The sequence below is a fragment of the Ambystoma mexicanum genome, chromosome 1q (genome assembly GCF_040938575.1).
Source record: "Ambystoma mexicanum isolate Mex_15411 chromosome 1q, UKY_AmexF1_1, whole genome shotgun sequence".
Classification (NCBI taxonomy): Eukaryota; Metazoa; Chordata; class Amphibia; order Caudata; family Ambystomatidae; genus Ambystoma; species Ambystoma mexicanum.
In genome coordinates, this window is record NC_090922.1 from 1,205,934,464 (window position 1) to 1,205,956,541 (window position 22,078).

Below are 22,078 nucleotides of genomic sequence, written 5' to 3' on the forward strand. Positions count from 1 at the left end.
ATCGGACGTGTCAGTACTCTAAGTGCTTTCCAGACTGCCACCCTGCAGTTATTGAACAGTGCTCCGTCATGAGCAGTTTTTATTGTAGTAACACCAGCATATCCTGGCCTTGACCAAACTTCATCAGCTCTCTCTCCAAGAATGGAGATTAGGAGACCCTTAATATCCCCTATAGCCAATGTGTTCCCTCCTCTCATCTTTTCAAATTCATATATACATTTTCCAGCACCAGAAGTTAAACTCAGTAGTTTACACCTTAAATTATCTTTGTCCATCTGGGGCCATGGTATATACTGTGGTCTGGCTCCCCCTTTCTCTAACAAGGGAAACTGTGAAGCCCCAAACTCATTCTCAATTCTCATCATTTGTCTGTCCACCGCAGGGACAATATTCCCGCACCGCCTCCTTCCCGGCAGCGACCTTAACCTGCTCTTGTATGGTGGCGAATCCCCCCTCTCACCATGGAGTTGCCCTTTAGGACTGTCTGACTGTGTCAATGGTTCTGACGCCCTAGGTATAGATGTGTTTAAATCCAACCATCTTACTTCCTTATCCATTGAAAAGCATCCCTCAGGACCACATGCATCACCTCTCTCTTCCCCACAGAAGGTGTCTATATCTTCGTCTGGCATTTCCTGTGCCCAACTCGTGCAACTTCTTTCCTCTTCATCTCTATTCAGAGTTAGTCTGTCTAAAGACAGCTCCTTATGCTTCACACTACATGAGGCTCCCTCTGTTTCATACAACTGTGTACTCGAGTCGATCATTTTTTCCGTTCACCTTTGATTCTTTCTGGGCTCTCATTTCATGATAAACTTTATCTTTCACTTCCCCAATGCTCCTAGAGTCAAACTCGCCTTCTAGATTGCTCTAGACAGACCTGGTAATGACTCATATTCTGGGAAGAACTCCTCTGTGTCCTCCCATGCTACTTCTGGATTGGGATTTTTTACTTCCTTCTCCAGGCGATCAAGATTGCATGCTCTCTGTCTTCTTTTTCATTCCAAGTCATCATCAAATTCTCTTCGCTTCCTTGCTTCCTCTCTCACCCTGTCTTCCTCTTTTTTTCGTGCACCTTCTCTTGTTTGCCCTTCGTATCTCCTCATGCTTTCATCTTGGTATTCTCTTATCCCTTAGCTTTTGTCCTTTTCTTCTATTCCTTTTCTCTTTAGCCTTTCCTGCTCATCGATTGCTCTCTGTCGATTGTCACATTTTCTTTGCTCCTTTGCTCTCTCTTGTTTCTATAATTGCTCATCTTGGTAAAACTGCTCCCATCTCTGTCTATCCTTCCTTTTCTCCCCTTCGTCTTTTAATCGCTCCTCCCTTTCTTTATCCTTTTTGTCTTGCTCATCTTGATCTTCCTTTTGCCTTACATCCTCAATGCTTTTACCATCAACTTTAAGCAAAATCTGACCACCCATCCATTCGTTCTGTAGAAGTGCTAACTCGTCAGTTTTATCTCTTTCTCCCTTCCATCTCTTTATTTCTCTTCCTATATCTAGAAATGTGCTTGCTCGATTAATTATTTCCTTCTCAAGTCCCTCCTTGTCCCTCGGGACCTTAGAGATTAATCTCTCTCAGTTTCTTTCTCTGGACCTTCGTCACTGCTTTGCGCAGGCGACTCATTTGCCGGGTTGCTGTATCCTGCTGCTGCTTTGAGCTCCCCTAATGGGTATAACCCATCGTCTTTCTTATTTTTGCCTTCTATTTCAGATGGGGCAGGGGAGCAGAAGACTCCTCACCCCCCTCTTTGCATACATTAAGTATCCAATCTAAAGGAGTCGGCTCATCTCGTTCCTCCTGATATATTTTCCAAAGCTTAAGCTCGCTAGTCGCCTGTCTAGCTTCTTCCCTGTATATGCTGCATGCAAATATGTTGTCATATGCTGCAGGACTGCCTTCGATAATCACCCTCCTTGCGGCCACGGCATAAACATTTTATCTGCGGTTCCTTTAACCCATTCAGCGCTATTCTGTCTAAGATTGGGTGCATGTTTCAGCAAATGCTTGCAGAAATGCACAAGTGGAGTAACATCCTCCATTCTTATTTTGTCACTTTTTGACTTATAACACTTGTTTGCTTTTATCACAGATTTTGAAAAAGGTATGTTTCAGAAAAACAATGCAATATGAGCGTGCGCCACTCATCACAGGCTCCAATCCCTTTGATCACACTTTTTACTTTAATCTTGTTAAAAAAAACAGCATCAACTTCAATTTAAAATAGTTAATACATTTCTTCAACTTCGCACTTTTATATTTCTTATTAATCTTGTTCAATTATGACGTCATCATCAATACATAAATACATAAAACAAACAGACAGACATACTCAACCGGTCACATATATTCTTCTCTACAGCCCTCCTCTGGGACCTTTCTTACCCCCTAAAATGCCCCTACGAGGCTAAAATCAACCTCTTTAGATTTGTCTTTAATCAAATCCGTCTTCTTTGTCATCCACTATGGATTCTAAGTTCAGATTTCTTCTGATACGTTCTTTAAAATGCAAGCACAGGGCGTACTCTATTATCGTGGCCTCTCACACGATACTTTAATGCTTGGCCTCACTGAAGTCAATGTCTATTCAATAAAACTTTTATTCTCAAGTTATGTTTACCCAGCCTCCCTCTGTTACTCTTTTTTCCCTTATCTTACTTCTTTTCTTCAGTCATCACCCATACATCATTTGGCCCTCTACCTCAGTTTTTACTCACCATTCGCATGTTTGGCTTCTGACTCTCGGGATCATACACCTCTTTTACCACCTCTTCATTTTCTGTCCAATCCGCTTCTCATAGATGTGGGAGGGGATTTCGTCTGAAATCGGGGGATGAGTCACACCGCGCTTGCAAGCTTTTGGTACTTAAACTAACCACTATCTACATGGAGCTTGATGTCCTCTCAGCCGAATGGCAGAGGTCTTGCGATATTGCTGGGACTCCAAAGTTTACTTATGTAGATGGCATCCTCTCCGCTACCACATGAACTGAATAGCTCAGCCCTTTAAGATGAGTAGCAATTACGGAGATGGATGGGGATGCAGATTTGTATTCATACAGAAATAATCGAAACAACTCAAGTAGTTTGGCAAAAGGATAACTGTTTTAATATCAATGATCTAAAACAGGGAGTACAACGAACATCAACAAATTTGCTTGATCCTCTTACTCAACATATGTTATAAAAAACGGAGGTTATATACTCAAAACACGTCATCAATGACGTTAACCTACGTGTTACTAACGTCATCCCACATGGCAAACTACAATAACCTATGAGTATGGGTGATAGGCTCTCAGTGAACATCTAAGTATATGATCCATGCTAATATGGGATAATGAGGGAATGTAATTGGCTACTTAACATCAGGTGGGGCAACTAAGCCCTTTCCTAAAAATAACCACTATGAACTTCACTAAATGTACGACGTCCCATTGGTTACACAAACTATAGGACCCTTAATTACGTGGTCCTCTACAATTGGTTGGCACTCTAACCTATGTCAGTACTTTTCCACCTATGACTAGCAGCATGCAGGCTGGCCATCCAGGTGCTGGTGAGCTTGTCTTAACCATACATTCCCACCAATTAGCATATCAATCCATCATCACCTCAGTAGTCTGTCAATTAGGCTTTGAAGCTCGGCCTTGAGAGTGTTCCCAGCTATGAGAAATTCAGGGAGTGAAGAAACGCTCTGCACTTGCGTGTAAGTGTGACCATCTCGTTAGTCCAACTTCATCCTTCCATGTGACTGGAGACCATGAAATTGAGCTTTTAGTGACTTTAAAATACAATTTTTAATGGACCTCTGACACCTTTTGTTTTCTTCATGGCTTTTGAACAGGAGCTCTGTTCTTTCACACGATTTGTATCCAATGTCAGTTTGCTCCAGTTTGATAAGACATTGGCTTCATTGGCTCATCCAACTTTGCTTTCTGAGATTCATTTTATAATTCAAGCTGCTTGTTAACTGCGACACACTAAAAATGAGGCCTTTTTGTTAAAGTCCAGCACTGCTATGATGCGTAGTGGAAACATCCATTCTTTACTTGATTCAATATATATATGTTGGCACTTGTCGCAATCTATTCACTATAAAGCTAGCCTTATGATTACTTCGTCTGCTTGAGTTTCTGCTGCAGCTGTACACGTGCAAAATACCTTGATGTCTTTATTAGTTCTGTGGCATAAGCTTCTTCACCTTGATCCCAATATGTTACTTAACCTTAGTGCTCTCTCCTCTCGATGCTTTATAGAATATCTTCATTATCTTATGTCTCTACATCCTTTATGTAGAATTCCCCATTAGGTCCAATGGACCCAATCGAGAATTACTGTTGCCCCCAAACTCGCGATCCGGCTATTAGCGCCGGAGGGTTTGGCGGTAATGCTATTAACCTGGGAGGTATCCCTGTGGTAATACTGCCAGGATACCGCCCAACTCGTGATAAGGCCCTTTATTTTTGATGTATGTATTTTTTCATGATGAATTTATGATATTACATTTTTTAATGTAATGAAAGTCTAAAAGGTTTAATTTTAACCAAAGGACACTCAAAATAAAGTATGTGTTGTGTATCTAAAGGGAATGCCCTGTGTTCTCTACCATCCCACCTCCCTAACACATGTGCCATGCTAGTTTTCCAATGTAACATTTCCTTGACTCTTTTTCCTGCTCTTGGCTCCGAAGGTTAGGCACACTGGATGTGTATGTTGATAGGGCCTCTTCAAGAGTATGGAAGTGTGGTAAAAATGGTGGTTAAGTGTCAGTAATTACATTACCACCACATTACCACTCTGCTGTACTGTGCGTTTGGAGGAAAAGTAGAGGATCTACCTCAAACTTTTTGATGGGGGTAAGCCTTTATTATACCCTCAAAGATGTATAAAATGCAATTACTGCTCATGGTAAATCCATCAAATATTCCCATGGAGTCCCATGGAATTCAAAAATGGGGTTTCCAGCGCCATACCACACCTCACAATTCTTTGGTAAGTAATGCCATAGAACTGAATGGTGGTAATGGTAAATGATGTTGGCGGTAAATTGGCAGATGTATCACCACTTTCACACCAAGCTCAAGATAAGGCCCATATTATTTTACTGTGGGACCGTATTTTTTTTTTGCAACAGGGGTAAAAGCTTTGGTGTGGCGCTGCTATCCACATCCAATTATCTCCACATCTTTGAGATAATTTTAAGAATTTTCAACTCGATCTCTACATTAAAATTCAGGCGGCACAATAGTCTGCAACGTGAGCAATGGAGACAGATTAATATTATGAAGGAAAGTACTGTTGTTCGCTGTCGTTTTGGGACGAGTGAAAGATGTAACCCTGCCGTGCAAATCAGTTTGTGTTAACGCACTATTGTACTAACATATCTGGGCCTGATTCACACAGCGTTTTCCTATGGGACTGCAGCCTTATCTAGTGTGAGATTCAGAAGATCTATTTCTAAATCCTGCCAGGAACCCAATATTCCAGATTATGTACAAGGGCACAAGCTGTGTTGCCAAAAGAATGAAAATGAAATGCAATAAAAAAAATAATGTATGCAATAATATTCTCAAATATTTAATTGACAGGTTTCCTATTCACACAAAAAGTTTCAAAGTGAAGACAAGTGTATTGATACTTGTATTATGCATGTAACAATAAAAAGATGTTTGTAATACTGTTTTCAATTTTAAAAAACTCTTGGTACAAGAGATATATAATAATAATTGTATTGATATTGATAATAATGGGCACTCACTGAAATTCATGTGTGTATATATATCTCCTGTACTAAGATTTATTTTTATTTAAAAATCGAATGATGGCTTCAAAATGGTGCGAGTACCTGGGCATATGATAGGAGTCCCTGGAAAATGCCTAAGACACATACACACGCCTAACCTGTTGTCTTTGACAATGATTGTTTTTTTACAGGACGTTAGTGAGGGGCACACATAGTGCTTATAAATCGAGTGGCAGAAGGCAGACCTGGTTAAGACATTTTGATTACACCAGTAGCACGTTTACAGCTCCAATCAAGTTGTTAACTCTCAGAAGACTGCTTTTAAAAAGCACTGGCAGGCAATTTAAGTACACAGTTTGATGGTAAGGCTTGATAAGGCTAGCTCAGTGAGGTCCCAGGAAGATATGTTTTGGGCAGGGAGGGACAGAAAGTGGGTAGAAATGGCCATGGGAATTAGCGTGGCCATGGGCAGCCAACGGGTGGGTAAATAAAACAAACACCACCTACAAGCTGTGTGTACCTCCTCATATGCCATTTCTCCGTAGCTGCACTCTTATTCAATAGTTTTGGCTTACAGGTGGCAGATAGCACAGTGAGTAGAGTGCTCGCTTTGACATCCGTGCACAGCCTGCCAACGCAAGTTTGAATCCTGGCAGGGCCAAACTCAGCCTTTCATCCTTCCGAGGTCGATAAATGAGCACCACACACCATGGATAATAAGCAGCGTTCAGATGCCTGAGGGTTCGTAGAGTTATATAAATGCACAAAACAAACAAGCTTGAGTACGACGTAATAGCCAGACACTGAAAAGGCAAAGACCATGCACTTATTCGTCACATACTTGACGTTCTTTCTTCTATGCTTTACTTACTTAATTCTTCAACATAACCATGCCCTCTGCATGGTGTGCTCACTTCATTCAAGTAAATGGCATACAACGAAATGTTCACTTGAATCCCAGGGCTGAGGTTCTCTGAAAGAGAAATTGTGATTTTCAGAATGTCTTACGAATTCCTTAATCAGATTTGCAGGAAACTCCATGTTCAAATCGGTATCACCCATTTCAGCTGTTTTTTTTTACAGAAACAAATACAATCAAATGGCATCAATATATCATTGCTTTAAGACCTAAGAGGGCTAATGTATTGTGCTGTATTATCAAAGTGTACAAAATATACCGTTTGCTTGCTACAAAAAGCAGGCAACTGAAAATAGCATGCAATGGTATTAGTGTAGGCATAAGCGCATTTCTAGCCCAAAAAATAATAGGTTGGAACAGACTTTTAAAGTGACCTAATTTGCCACTTGAAGGTACGCCGGAATGGAAGGATTTGTCTGCAGGCAGAAGACGCCCAGCTTGTCCAGTCTCCTCATTTACTGGATGAATAGGTGTCTACAGCTCTCCCGCGCTCTTCCATGTTCTCACATGCTCTCCAGACATACCGCTTCTCTATCTGTGTCGCTTTCTGTCACAGGCCTTTCCATTAGCAAAAAAGAAAAGCGAGTCACAACGAATAAGTCGATTATGCAAATCCACAAATAAATTGGGAACTATTAAACATCAGTTAATATTGTGTTCCGCACTTAAGGAAAGTAGTATTCACTTATTAAAAAGAAATGTGTGCAATGTGCATGATGAACGTTTTTTGCGGCACGAGGCCTTTCCGGCAATCAATTAGGCCTTTCACTAGCTATTGTACGTTTTGGGCGGCATATTTTGCTGAGATTAAATCAAATGGACACCTACAGGCCGATTCATGTAATTCCTCACAAAAGTGTCGCACGCGGCTGGCGCACAGCGTGCCCGTACGAATTTCTGCTCCAGCCGTGTGCGATAAAATCAATTTGCGCGCACAGCGTATTCATGGATTATCGCCTCCAAAAGCAGACGTGGCGCAGAGTGGCGCAGCAAGCCTGCAGCAGTGCCAGTTACGCCCCAAAGAACGCCTTCGCGCAAGGAAAAGCCATCAAGATCGCAAAACCATTGCCAAGGGCTGCGCCAACCCTGGACCAGTTCACCAGACTGGCAAACAGCAAACGCAAAGCGGGGAACGTGTATTACGGGTCTCGGGAACACGCGTGCGCAAGAAGTTTCACATGCGATCGGGCCTGAGGGAGCGTGTGTGTGTATTTCAGGGGTGCATGAGAAGTTTCACACACGATTGGGCTGGGTACGTGTATTTCAGGGGTGCGCGAGAAGTTTCACACGCGATTGGGCTGGGTACGTGTATTTCAGGGGTGCGCGGGAAGTTTTACACGCGATTGGGCGGGGTGCGGGTATTTCAGGGGTGCGTGCAAAGTTTTACACGCGATTGGGCTGGGTACGGGTATTTCAGGGGTGCACGGGAAGTTTCACACGCGATTGGGCTGGGTACGTGTATTTCAGGGGTGCGCGGGAAGTTTTACACGCGATTGGGCTGGGTGCGGGTATTTCAGGGGTGCGCGAGAAGTTTTACACGTGATTGGGCTGGGTGCGGGTATTTCAGGGGTGCGCGGGAATTTTCACACGCGATTGGGCTGGGTACGTGTATTCCAGGGGTGCGCGGGAAGTTTCACACGCTCGCCTACAACACGTATTCATGGAATCGAACATGGCCAATCCGGAAACACGTACGCCAGCAGGAAGTAGGCGTACGTCGACCCGCACAGCATAAAAGTGCACGCAAACAACAAACAAGCTCAGACGGCAGGATGAATATACCGTTCCTAGCAGCAGTGGCCGTGGGATACCGCAGGAGGAGGAGGAGGATAGTCAGGGCCAGAATTTTTACACCCAGAACCAGCCTTATTGGGATGCTTGATGACCATGTGTATGGGAGGTACAGGTTTCCACCTCACATAATACTCGACCTGGTCAGTGAGTGGGAGGATGACCTCACATCAACCACCCTGTGCTCCCAAGCACTCAGCCCCTTGGAGAAGGTCCTTAATGTACTGCACTTCTTGGCCACTGGATCATTTCAGCGGACAAGTGCCATAGTGGGGGGGGTGTCACAGGCCACGCAGTCACGCTGCCTACACCAGGTCTTGGCCATCATCACTGCACGCCCATCAGTCCGCAGGCATAGTTACCTGCCCAGAACACCTGCAGAAAGGCAGGCTGTCGCCCAGGATTTCTACAGGGTGGCACAATTCCCCAAAGTGCTAGGTGCCATTGATTGCACCCATGTGGCTCTACGTCCCCCCAGGGCAACTGAACACATCTATCGAAACCGCAAGCACTGGCATTCCATCAACGTCCAGGTAGTATGTGATGCCAAGGGAATCATCACCTCAGTATACGCCAACTATCCAGGCTCCACCCACGACAGTTTCATCTACAGAATGTCTACCCTAAACCGGGACATAGAAGCTGGGCGGCATGGCGATACATGGCTGCTCGGTGAGTATAAATGCCACTGCGCATGCATGCATGTCAGATACTCAGTAATGTCACAACCCCACTAATGATACCCATCACCACCTCCCCAGGGGACAGTGCCTACCCTCTCAGCACCCACATGATGACGCCAATTCAGAACCCCACCACGCCACCCCAGGTAAGATACAACACAGCCCACATTGCAACCCGGGGCATCGTGGAGCGCACATTCGGAGTGCTCAAGTCACGCTTCCGCTCCCTTGACCGTTCTGGCGGGCAGCTGTTATACGCTCCCCCAGTAGTGTGCAGGATCATAGTGGCAGCATGTGTCCTGCACAACGTTGCAACACGCCGGGGCCTGGCCATGGACATGGTGGTGCCCCCACATCCCCAACCACATGCATGCCCGCTGCGCATGGGAGGGGAAAGGGCACGGGGTGAGGCAGCCCGTACGCAGCTCGTGGCTAATTACTTCACATAAAATCACACCCCTGTGGAGTGCACACAGCCCTGGCACATACCAGCTGACAATCAATGATGATTGTAACTGACAATTATGATGTGTCAATGGACAGTCAACTGTCACAACCATACCAGCCTGAGATTGTACATCTGGAAGTGTTCCATTGTGTGCTTCCCTACCTACACAAACACCACCAATGCTGTGTTCAAAAGACACACTTCTATGCTGCTAAAATCATGACCCCCTTGCAAGATACAACATGACAACAATGACAACAGTGCCATGTCACCCAACCCCTCCCCAGCACCGCCACCCAACACACCATGGCATGACATGCCATGTGAGAGCAAACAAAGTCATCCCCCAAACATGACACGTGTCACAAAGTACAGTGTCCCTAATGGAAACTGGCCACACACAATATGCCCACATAAATGTAGAAATAACAACACACATGACCAAATACTTACCACAATACAATCGACATAGCATAAACATGACAGTACTAAGGTAAAGGATACGTAGTCTTACAACATGAGAATGCCAGCACATCCACCACCTCCAACTGTACAGTGTTGTTGCCACGCACATCTGGAAGTCCACTGCTCACAACATGAACTCCATCGCCAAAGTGGACGGCCTTGTGAAGACATGAGGAATGAACCTGCAAATTAGGAGGGAGACATGGATGCACAAGCACACATCAATACACCATGCAGTGCACAATACAACAACAATATGCACTAGGAATGTATACACAGCATTGACTACAGACTGCCCACACATGTCGTGGGAGTCCAACGTCACTGTGTAAGTCACTGTCACTTGGGCACACCCCTTGCAAGCCCATGGAAATGGGAAGCAGGAGGGGTGTTTGTCTCACGAACCCAAGCATCTAACCCAAACTCAGGACAAGCCTGCATGTGCCCAGCCGGAATACAGTGGATGCCCACGGGAGCCACACAAGGCAACACACTGCAACAAAAAATCAAAAATCAAAAATTAAAAATGGCCATGTGTGGGCCAAAGGGTGTGGGGGAGGCCACCCAGGAGACAGGGTGCACATCAACAGCTACCTGTGTGAAGGTTGGGAAAAAAAACACCTCCATGGGCTCATGGCCTGCACGGCTACTAAATCGTGGGAGATTCACTGCTGGATTCGCTCTCCTCAACCTCTGCTGCTGCTGCCACAGGAGGTGGTGGTGCTATGGGAGGCAGCCCACGCAAAGCCCTAGTTTTGTCCTCCATGGCAGCAAGCATGCGGGTGTGGAAGGCCTCGTTCTGGAGGGATATGGTGCGGAGATCCCCCTGCAACACCCGACGTGTTGCCCGGACCTCCGCCCGAGTTGCCCGGGCCTCTGCCCGAGTTGCCTGCATCTCTGCTGAGAGCGTACGGGTGACGCGCTCCAGCAGCTGTTCCGTCCTGGTGACAGTGGAAGCCTCAAGGTCCACAAGAGTCTGCCTGAGGTGCCGGACCTCTCCCCTCAGGGCTTCCCTCTGTCCCTGGGCATCTAGAGAAATTGATTCCCTCAGATTGTCCAGGGCCGCCTGTCTGTCCCTGTTGGACGCCAACATGTCCTCCCTGACTGATTGGCAAATGGAGTCTGTTGCCTGCTGTAGTAGCTCCATCTGCCTTTCTGGGGGGACAATGGAAGTGGCCACCCTCTCCATGGCTGAGCAATCATTTCTGATGATGCTGCCTGTTGGTTAGCCATACCGTATATGGATTGCTCCCATGCGGTATTGCCGGTGGCGGACGGCCACCGCGTTGGCGGGCACCACACCTGTCTGGGGCAAGGCGAACTGCGCCTTGTTGTGTCGGCACTGCCTGAGGCTGCAGGACTGCATTTCCCCTCTGATCTGCTGGCCCAGGAACAGGATCAAATGTTGCGGAGTGTGGCCCTGCATCCGTAACCACCACAGGCGCACCTACTAACACTGACATCCCCATAGTGGGCTCTACCCCTGGTGCAGGTGGGTCGGACAGAACAGTATCCCTTCCATGAACACATACCTGCGAATCCACATAGGTCTCATCCGAATCAACACCTGAAAAGAGTTCTGGGGAGGTGCAGCCAGGGACACCCCTGGACAGTATGGCCTGCAGCAAGAGAGGGTTCTCCCCCACCACCAAACCATGTCCCCCACTGGTGCCTGGTCGTGCTTCAGATCCCTCCTGGGCCTGCACCATCTCCTCACCCTCAACAGCATCAAGTGCGTCATCCTCTGCAAAAACATGAAAGACAAAAAATGGAAACAGGCATTAGCACCATGGCACGCAATTAGGCCAGACAAGCTACAGTACCAGTACTTGATACCAGTGTGATGTACCAGTACTTGATTTGTACATGTGCCACATGACTATAACCCTCCCATGCATGCACTGTCCATGAGTTGGAAGGGGACGAAAATGTCAGACACTGATGACACCAAGATGGAAGAGCAACACATTAGCTGCATGCTGGCTAGCAGTGCCATCATACATTGGCCTGGGAGTGGCATGTCCAATACACATACATGACACATGCCATCACACAGATGGCATGTACCATAGGCATGTCATATATGTGACAATAGGGCAGAGTGATGCGCAGTAGAACCGGGTGAATTTCAACAATCAGCCTGAATGAACACAGCTAAATACGGAACAATGTTGTTGCAAGAGGCCACTTCAAGGGCAACTGGCGCGATGTAGTGCAAAATGCTTACTGTGGGCAGAAGGGATACTGTAATACCCAAATCCCGGGGCGCCGAATGCATTGGATGAAGCACATGGGTGGCCCAAAACACTCAGGCACACACACCCTGACCTGGCACTCAACCAGAACCCCTCCCACAAACAACATACACATGGATCACACACACATGCATGTGCACTCACCGGACAATGCCTCGTAATCTGGCAGTTCTCCCACACCACACCTTGGATCTGCTCCTCTGTGACGTAGGGCCCAGCAACATGGTCATGTAGAGTGAGTTCAATGTCCTCTTGTGGAGACCCACCTCCAGTCACCAGAGTTGCGGCATGACTTGAGGCCAGCTTTTTCTTTGCCCTGCGCTTAAGGTCGTTCCAGCGCTTGTAGCACTCAACAGCTGTGCGCCGCACAAACCCAAGGGCACTTATGCTGTCCGCGATGGACTGCCAGTGTGCCTGACGTCGAGCAGGTGTGATCCTACACCCTGAAGTGACCAACATTTTGGCGTCATTTTCGGACACATACTGCACAAGTGCATCCAGTTCGGCATCATTGAAGCTAGGCTTCCTTGGCGTGCCGGACTGTGTAGCCGTGTCGGGGTCATCAGCCTGTACTGGACGAGCACTCTTCCTCTTTCTTTTTGTGGGTGGTGGGGATCCGGAGTGCCCTACGCCGCTCTGAACACTAGAGGCAGGAGCACCGGTGGACTGTGTAGTAGTAGTGTGCGATGGCACACTGACCACATGACTTTCTGCAGGCATTAGCTGAAGTGTGATGATGGCAGGGGGAACCTCAGTCTGATGTACCAGGACCAACACTGTCCTGGCTGGGAGAGTCAGAGCTGGGGTGGACGGAGCTGCAGCTGCCCCTGCTCGGGGCAGCAGATGACATGACTGCCCCTGTACCACGTGGCCTTTTGACACTGGCTTGCGCCGCCACCCGTGGCCTAGAGTTGGCGACCTGGGAGTCACCCTGTGCTAGGTCAGATGCCACAACGGGCCGGTCCAACAAGGGCTGAGCAGGGATGGTGTCAGCCACGTTTCCCTCAACCATGGGGAGGGGGGATGTGTGTCCCTGACTGGTCCTCCACACGTGGGGGGCTAGGAGTAGTCTGCAAATCCTGGCCACGTCCCCTACCGTGCCCGCCACGCCCACCTTTTGAGGCTCGGCCACCTTTGCCACCCTTACCGCTTGCTTGCCTCCCAGGTATGGCACTGATGGAGTTGTGCGTATGGGAGTTGCAGTAGACAATTGTCCTGGGCAATTGGGGGTCAAAGGGGTAGGGTACTAGATGGAATTCGTATCCAAGTGCTCTAGCAAGGCTGTATGGAACCCCTGGGGAAAGATGACGGGTCACGCAATGCACAGGCACCCCTAAAACAGAAAATGACGTGCACGCGACCCCTCATAGACCACATGCGTGGCAAAAGGAACCCGCACTACACTGTGGCACCCAGAAACACAAAAATGAACGTATGCGTGTCACATGCAGCCTACAATGACCTCTGAAGGGGTACGCTACACACGGGGCATGCACACTCTCCCCCAGGCCCGATCGCGTGTGGAACTTCGCGCGCACCCCTGAAATAAACGCACACGCTCCCCCAGGCCCGAACGCGTGTGGAACTTCTCGCGCACCCCTGAAATACACGCGCACTGGCCAATCGCGTGTGAAACTTCTCGCGTACCTCTGAAATACATGCGCCCAGGCCAATCGCATGTGGAACTTCTCGCGCACCTCTGAAATACACGCGCCCAGGCCAATCGCGTGTGAAACTTCTTGCGCACCTCTGAAATACACGCACACTCTCCCCCAGGCCCGATCGCGTGTGGAACTTCTCGCGCACCCCTGAAATACACGCACACGCTCCCCCAGGCCCGATCGCGTGTGGAACTTCTTGCGCACCCCTGAAATACACGCGCACAGGCCAATCGCGTGTGAAACCTCTCGTGCACCTCTGAAATACACGCGCCCAGGCCAATCGCGTGTGGAACTTCTCGCGCACCCCTGAAATACACGCACGCAGGCCATTCGCGTGTAAAACTTCGCGCGCACCCCTGAAATACACGCACACGCTCCCCCAGGCCCGAACGCGTGTGGAACTTCTCGCGCACCCCTGAAATACACGCGCACTGGCCAATCGCGTGTGAAACTTCTCACGCACCTCTGAAATACACGCGCCCACGCCAATCGCGTGTGAAACTTCTTGCGCACCTCTGAAATACACGCACACTCTCCCCCAGGCCCAATCGCGTGTGGAACTTCTCGCGCACCCCTGAAATACACGCAGACGCTCCCCCAGGCCCGATCGCGTGTGGAACTTCTTGCGCACCCCTGAAATACACGCGCACAGGCCAATCGCGTGTGAAACTTCTCGTGCACCTCTGAAATACACGCGCCCAGGCCAATCGCGTGTGGAACTTCTCGCGCACCCCTGAAATACACGCACGCAGGCCATTCGCGTGTAAAACTTCGCGCGCACCCCTGAAATACACGCACACGCTCCCCCAGGCCCGATCGCGTGTGGAACTTCTCGCGCACCTCTGAAATACACGCACACGCTCCCACGGCCCGATCGCGTGTGGAACTTCTCGCGCACCCCTGGAATAAACGCACACGCTCCCCCAGGCCCGATCGCGTGTGAGACTTCTCGCGCACCTCTGAAATACACGCGCCTAGGCCAATCGCGTGTGAAACTTCTTGCGCACCTCTGAAATACACGCGCACAAGCCAATCGCGTGTGAAACTTCTCGCGCACCTCTGAAATACACGCGCCCAGGCCCAGGCCAATCGTGTGTGGAACTTCTCGCGCACCCCTGAAATACACGCACCCAGGCCATTCGCGTGTAAAACTTCTCGCGCACCCCTGAAATAAACGCACATGCTCCCCCAGGCCCGATTGCATGTGGAACTTCTCGCGCACCTCTGAAATACACGCACACACTCCCCCAGGCCCGATCGCTGGTGGAACTTCTCGCACACCCCTGAAATACACGCACCCAGCACAATCGCGTGTAGAACTTCTCTCGCACCCCTGAAATACACGCACACACTATTATTCACACAGCGGGTGTCCGTGTTTGTCGCGTACCCCTTTGCATGTCATTTGTCCAAGAGGGCCCAGTATGGGACATTCATCAGAGCTGTATATAGGTGCTTTATGTTAGCGCACAATTTGGCGCACATTTTTTTCCTGCGCAGGGACGCTACCGCCTGCTTTCGTGTGGCGGACATGTATGGGCCTGTGCGCGTCTTTGGCTGTGCGCTGTTTTTCCCTATTCAATTCCATGAATACGTGTTGTAGGCGAGCGTGTGGGCGTTCCGCGCACTTGCCTCCTGTACTTCCCCCGTGACGCCCACATTTTCACGAGTTGTTCCCCATTCTGCGTGTAATGCCCCGTGTTACGCCTACTTTTGTTATGTGCGCCGCGCTATGTGCGAATTCGCTGTGGCCTTATCGCACAGCGTTCGATGACCTGTGCGCCAGCGTGCGCCGCGCACTTTTTCAGCGCACATCCCACATTTTGCGCGTGCACGGAATTCCATGAATAGATGTGCGCTGTTTTCTATGCGATAATCGCACTTGCACTGCGATTTTCGCTATTTCACTGCGAATCGCACGTTTTCGCACGCGTGCGCCGTTTTTTCAGCGCACATTCATTCCATGAATCTTTCTGACAATTTCAGTGAAATCGTAAATTCTTTCCTTTGTTCTTATTTGAAAATGATTTTATTATTAGATGCATGTGAAATGTAGTATTTACCATCTTATGGTTGCTTTCATTTTGTCTTTGATATATGCACTTTTTCCTGATGAAATCTCCGCGGACACCAAAAATGCGCGCTGATTCGATGTTAAAAAATGTGAGGTGCATATTTTTTTTTAAACGGTCATCAAATTGGATCCGCAGACAGCCACTGTTGTCCGCGGACAGCGTGGTGAGAAAGGGCATGCAAAATACATTTGGGGTGATTTTGTGGCCGAAAGAGGGCCTGGAAAAGGTGGGAGAGTGAAAAAAAGTTGTAGGGAGCTGTTTTTATAGGTGAAAAAAATGGTGCAGGTGGCGCTGAGTCCGCAGTCATTATTACTTGTTTGACCCTCATAAATAGTACATTCTATGTACTATGTTTGGTACAACATTCGTGTGTGATACACTCTTGTTGTATTGAAATTAAATAATCATTGGGTCATTGGGCGAAAGGTTGCCTCGCATGGAAAGGGGACTGCAGAGACCACGGACAGTCGTGGATGTCCGTTAACATTGGGGGATCAGCCAATCAGGTTTTATGGTTGTGTGTACAGGAAGACAGGGTAGCAAGTGCTTTCTTTGTTGTGGCAGTGAAGATTGCTTTGGCTTTGAAGAAGCAGAGTGTGTGGATGGTGAGAGATTCCTGGATCAGAAGAAGTGGAAGTTTCATGGTATGCAGTTTGTGGTTTAAAGTGGGTGACCTTATTATTATTCTGTGAGAATATGGCTCACTTTAAACATCCAGATATTAATATTGCGCATTGCAGAGGCAGCAGCGTGGGCTATCTTACTGCATTATCTTTGCAGTTTACCATGAAGGATATTTTGAAGAGCCTAATGGAACTGTTTCCAGCTGCGAAGATTACAGCTGTGAAGATTATTCTTTCCGAAATGATTCAAAGACAAACATGGAGATGTTCAAACTTGTTTTGTCCACAAATGGAAAAAGCTACAAAGCATGTCAATAAAGGTGTATGTGCTTTTTATATGGTTTCAGAATGGCATCATTTGACCAAGAAAATATCAAGTTGGACGGCGTAAATATTTTTCAAAGCGATAGAGTGCATTTGACTGATGTTGGTAATTCTTTGAATGTTCAAAATGCATTGAAAAAGTTTTGTGAACACATTGAAAGGGAAGCTGTAGAGTCTATAGTAAAACATGTGTTAGGTGCAGGATATAAAAATGAGAAAAAAGAAAATAATGTGAACCAGTTTCTGTAGTAGTTATAAAAAACACATACGTACAGTTTAGCATGTGTTATTTTAGTAGATAAAAGCAGAAAAAGGAAAACAGGGTGTTTTTAACGACATCTTTTAAGAGCCGCCATTGTAGAATAAATGATGTACATTGAGGCTAAACCTCCCCACCCCCTTTAATTGGTAGTCCACAGATATAGTGTGTGCCGTCCGGGTCCTTTAAGCCAGCCAGGCAAGTAAAGGAGACTGCAGAAACTGCAAACAGTCTTGGATGTCCGCGGACATTGGGGGATCAGCCAATTAGGTTTCATGATTGTGGTGTATAGTAAAATGCAGAAAACAAAAAAAATATTCGAGGCGGTTTTTGTGAATGTTAGTATAAATAATTAAGTTCAGTAGAACATATGTTGGTTTAGTATTTAAAAATCCCCAAATTGTTTAACAAAGGTTCTTTTAAGGGCAGTAATTCTTGAACACAAAACAGGTTTATTGATTTTAATTCCTCCTCCCCACACCTTGAACTTTCAGGTGTCTGCAGACTATTGCACTGTCCGTGGACTAAGCAAGCTGCAAAAGCTCTTGTGATTTGTATTTTTAGTTCTTTTTTTTTACTGTGAAAGGTGGCTCCAAAATATTTTTTTAGGAGAGGCGAGGAGGTAAGGTGGGGAGGGAAGTGAGGTAAAGGAGGGAAGGGGCATCAACCACAGATATGGAGGGGCAGGTGGACAGGGGAGATGTTGGGCATGCCTTAAATCTAGGTAGGGGGCATTGTTTCTCATTCTCCTGGACCACAGCCTCGAAAGCACTCCGAAATTGCTCCCCATTGCAGAGTGAAATGTTGCAGAACAAACAGAAGAATGTGACCCTCGAAAGATAAGGATCGACAGCATACCGTAAGGCCTGTGAAGCAGCTAGTGAAATCCTCTGCCCCAGAGGAGTACTCTGTGTGGTGGCAGAAGTGTTTGAGGATGATGGGGTAGATGATGTTAAACTGCTTCTCCCTGAAAAAGGAACATTCTTTCTCAGAGTACCCAGAGGGTTGGATTGAGCGTGGCGGTGCATGGAGGTTGTCCCAAAAGAGTGTTGCCCTGGTTTCCCATAACTGAGGACGACCCTGCACTCCATGCATTTCACCAGAGCATCTCAAGCTTTTGGTACACCCTGAGCGGTGGAAAAAAAAGCTACACCCATGACTCTCTCTGGGCGCTGGAGGTGGCCACATCCTTTACCTCATCTTTGACACAGTCAACCATTTCATCCTGATCAACCAACTCCATGATAACCTGGGTATCACTGATCAGGCCCTGGCTTGGCCGACTTCTTTCCTCTCCGATCGACCCTCCCAGGTTCAACTTGGGTCCTTCCTCTCCTCTATCTCTAACTCTACCTGTGATGTTCCCCAGGGGTCTAACCTCTCTCCCTGGCTGTTCAACCAATACCTGCCATTCTCGCCCAACCGCATTGCTGCTCTCTGCCCCAACTTTCAGTGCTATGCGGATGACACTCAACTCACTTTCACTCCCTCCTTTCCTGTCACTCTCTAGCTGGCCTCTCTTGGCCCTCTTCCTGCTCCCACCTGTGAGTCTAAAAACCTCTGACCATCTTCGACTCCACACTCTCCTTCTCTCCTCACATCTCCGATGTCTCTAAGAAGTCACTACCAGCTGTACCTCTTCAGAGGTATTCTTCCTTTCCTCTCCTTCCCCAAGAAGCTCATTGTCTCCAGAGCTCTGGTTCTCTCTGGGCTGGATTACTGCAACAGCCTCTTTCTAAATCTGCCTGACTCTACTCTCTGCCCTCTGCAACTCATCCAAAACAGGACTGCAAAACTTGTCCTTGGCCTCAAGCCCAGGGATCATATCTCTCCAGGACTGAAATCTCTGCACTGGCTCACAGTGGCAGCGAGGATTAAGTTCAAAACCCTATTCATTGTCCACAAGGCCTTCTGGAGCTTGGAGAATGAATACCTTCAACTATCTCTTCCTAAATATCTTCCTTCTCAAGCTCTAGGCTCATCCGCCTCCAACTCCCTCAGGGTCAGTTGCTTCTCCAAGCAACAAGTTAGTAGTAGATCTCTTTCTTCTGCTGGGGCCTCCCTCTGGAACAGCCTCACTGCCTCTCTGAAACCTGGGAAGAACCATCTCCAGTTCCGGAAGCACCTCAAGACCTTCTTCTTAGCTTCTGCTTCCTCTCCTCCTCTCCCCTGCAGATCTCCTGGTGGAAACTGAAACTGCATTGGTTACCTGCCTACCCTCTGATCTCGGGCCCAGGACCCCTGCCCACCAGTTGCATGCCTGCAATTCCCCCCTGGCAACCCTTGCACTCAGGGACTGTTTCTGTATCCCTACAGCCCCCTACCAGCACTTTTACTATTTATGCTATGTACTGCACTGCCTCCTTCCCCCTTACCCCACACACTTTTCCCCTTCCCCCTTCCTCTGCACTTATGCAATCTCAATGTCACCTGGCCTAGTAAGATCGTTGTCTCTGTCTTCCCTCTGTTCCCTCTCCCTTGGTGTGTTGTGCCTTGAAACACTTGTGTATAGACGCATTATGAATGCCATATCATATCTTCCTGTTTGTGGTCATCTTCCTCTGCATCACCATGGCTGTTCCCCAATCCAGGCCCTCCAGCTGGTGGTTGTGGTGGTGGTCCCTGGGAAGGAGGAGGGGTGGGCATGAGTGATGCCATTAGAGCAGATTGCACGTTTTGAGAAGCAGGTGCTCTGGGGTGCTCTCTTCTGAATTGCCAGATTGAGAATTACTAAAAGTAATGTGTGGGTCCCTTCAGAGGAACCGTCCGCAGACCACACAACTGTCTGAGACTACCAGGCTGAAAATAGGCCTCAAATAGTTGTACACATTTGACAGATCAACTAAGAATGGGTCTAGGAGCTCTGTAAGGGTAAACCTTCAACTTGAAACATACTAGATCAGCCGAAAATGCAGTTTAAAACTGTCTGCAGTGACGCACACTATCCGTGGACAAGGCGTCACGCCGCATGGGCGCGGTTACATGATGACGTCCAGGAACATCTGCGGCGGCAGGGTGTCCGTGGACCCCGCTTGTGGGAGACGGCAGGCGCATGGCTTTCTGCAAATGGGTGCACTGTCCACAGACTAATTAAAAGTGCGTCATGCAAGACCGGACATGTCCGAACAAGGCACAATATGCGCAGACGTCCCACTGAGTAAACGGACAAAACATGGGAAGTTATGAGAGAATAAAATACAAGATATTTATAGCATAAAAAATAAATGTATTTATGAAAGGGATGGGTTATCAGAATGTGAAATGTAAATGTAATAATCCTCATCGGGGAGGGAGAGAGGTTTCATCAAACATTGTTTGATTTATATTTTGTGAATTTGATTGGGGTGATTGCTGGAGGCAAGGGGGGCAGGTACAAGTAGCACAGTGATAATCAACATTTTTAATAACATGATTTGTAACTGAATTTATAAGTGATTTCTAAGTTCATCCAAATTTCAAGACAAGATCATGATTTTATAGTGTACAGTTTGGAATTGGGATTGTCTTTCTGATTGTTGATATTTTCCAAAATTAATCTGTGGTGTAGTTTCTTCATCTAAACCATGTACTATAAGAAAAGAAGCAATTATTATTTTTGGCCTTTTTAATCTTAATATTGGCCAGTAAAATAATAAATGCAACCCTATCAGAATTTTGACTAGTGTGGAAAAAATAGCTAAAACTTGAAGACTTACCATACGTGTGTCAGTATACACTATATATATGAAGACCTAGAATGCATAAAAATCACAGGCACATACAGAGTAACTACAGTAAGGAAGAAAGATACATCACCAGAAAATGAGAATAACATTAAAGTTCATCATCATGTATACAAATTAATTGTGTATTTGAGGCCTGCTTCTTGCACTATGTATGTGCACCATGAGCTGAGACCTAATCCTATCGAAAGTACTTTAACAACATACAACAAGGTTAAAATGTAGATATATAGCATCTTTTGAGTTTCTAAATTCTCACTGTTGTGAACAAAAACTACTAGCGTAGATATGTCAGAGAACAAAATCAAGTGGCCTAGATATGTGAGGTCATCAGTGATGTCATCAATGACATTCGTGATGTCATCTTTGATGTCCTGGGTGTTAGACTTAGCAGTGCATGGTGTTGGCGATAATTATGGTTGTAAAAAGTGCTCTTTCTATAGTTTCACTTTATTTTGATGGAGTGTCCAGTGGCCATATTCTGGGGGGCATGGCTGTGTGCCCCCAAGAATCTGGCCACTGGCCAGGCATACTATAGTCATATGTTTATTACACAGCCTGTGGTAGGAGCTGTGTAGTTATGGCTAAATTGCTCGACTCATAGAAAGAACTTTTTTTGGGTGGCTTCTAACTTTTGGCCTTGTGTGGTAATCCGTACCAGACTTTGCAAAAAGGGTATAGGGCCACCTCAGAACAATTTGGCGAAGTTTGGTGCAGTTTCGATCAGGAGGGCGAAATTATAGGGGGCGGGGGTAAAAACATTTTGAAATCATAATAGACATAATGGAAAAAACATTTCGCTTGACCCTACAGCGCAAAACACTGTATGTATGTTTACCAAATGTGTGCGAAGAACAGTACATTAGTTTTGAAAGTGTGCTTTTGCAAATAGTAACTATAGGTACTATACAGGGTGTATACAGTATTTGTAATAAGGTGGAATGATATAAGTGAAGTGTATATGATATTTATCATCATAGTACAATTGAGGATATTGCTTCTGGAATCTTTAGTTGGTTGTTTGAGAATCTCTGGTTCGTTTTCTGGGGAGAATAACAGTATAATTTGTTAAATAAGATAGTTTAAAATATTTAATTGGATATTATT

The 22,078-nt window shown here is 46.9% G+C and overlaps 1 protein-coding gene across 1 annotated transcript in view; it reads right to left on the minus strand.

Annotated features, from left to right (window-relative positions):
* The window catches only part of IL23R (interleukin 23 receptor), a 777,663-nt gene that overhangs the window by 326,999 nt on the left and 428,586 nt on the right, over positions 1-22,078 (minus strand). The window contains exon 11 of the mRNA XM_069641944.1: positions 6,618-6,719. Within this exon, the coding sequence (XP_069498045.1) occupies positions 6,618-6,719 (102 nt within the window). The remainder of the gene's footprint in view (positions 1-6,617; positions 6,720-22,078) is intronic.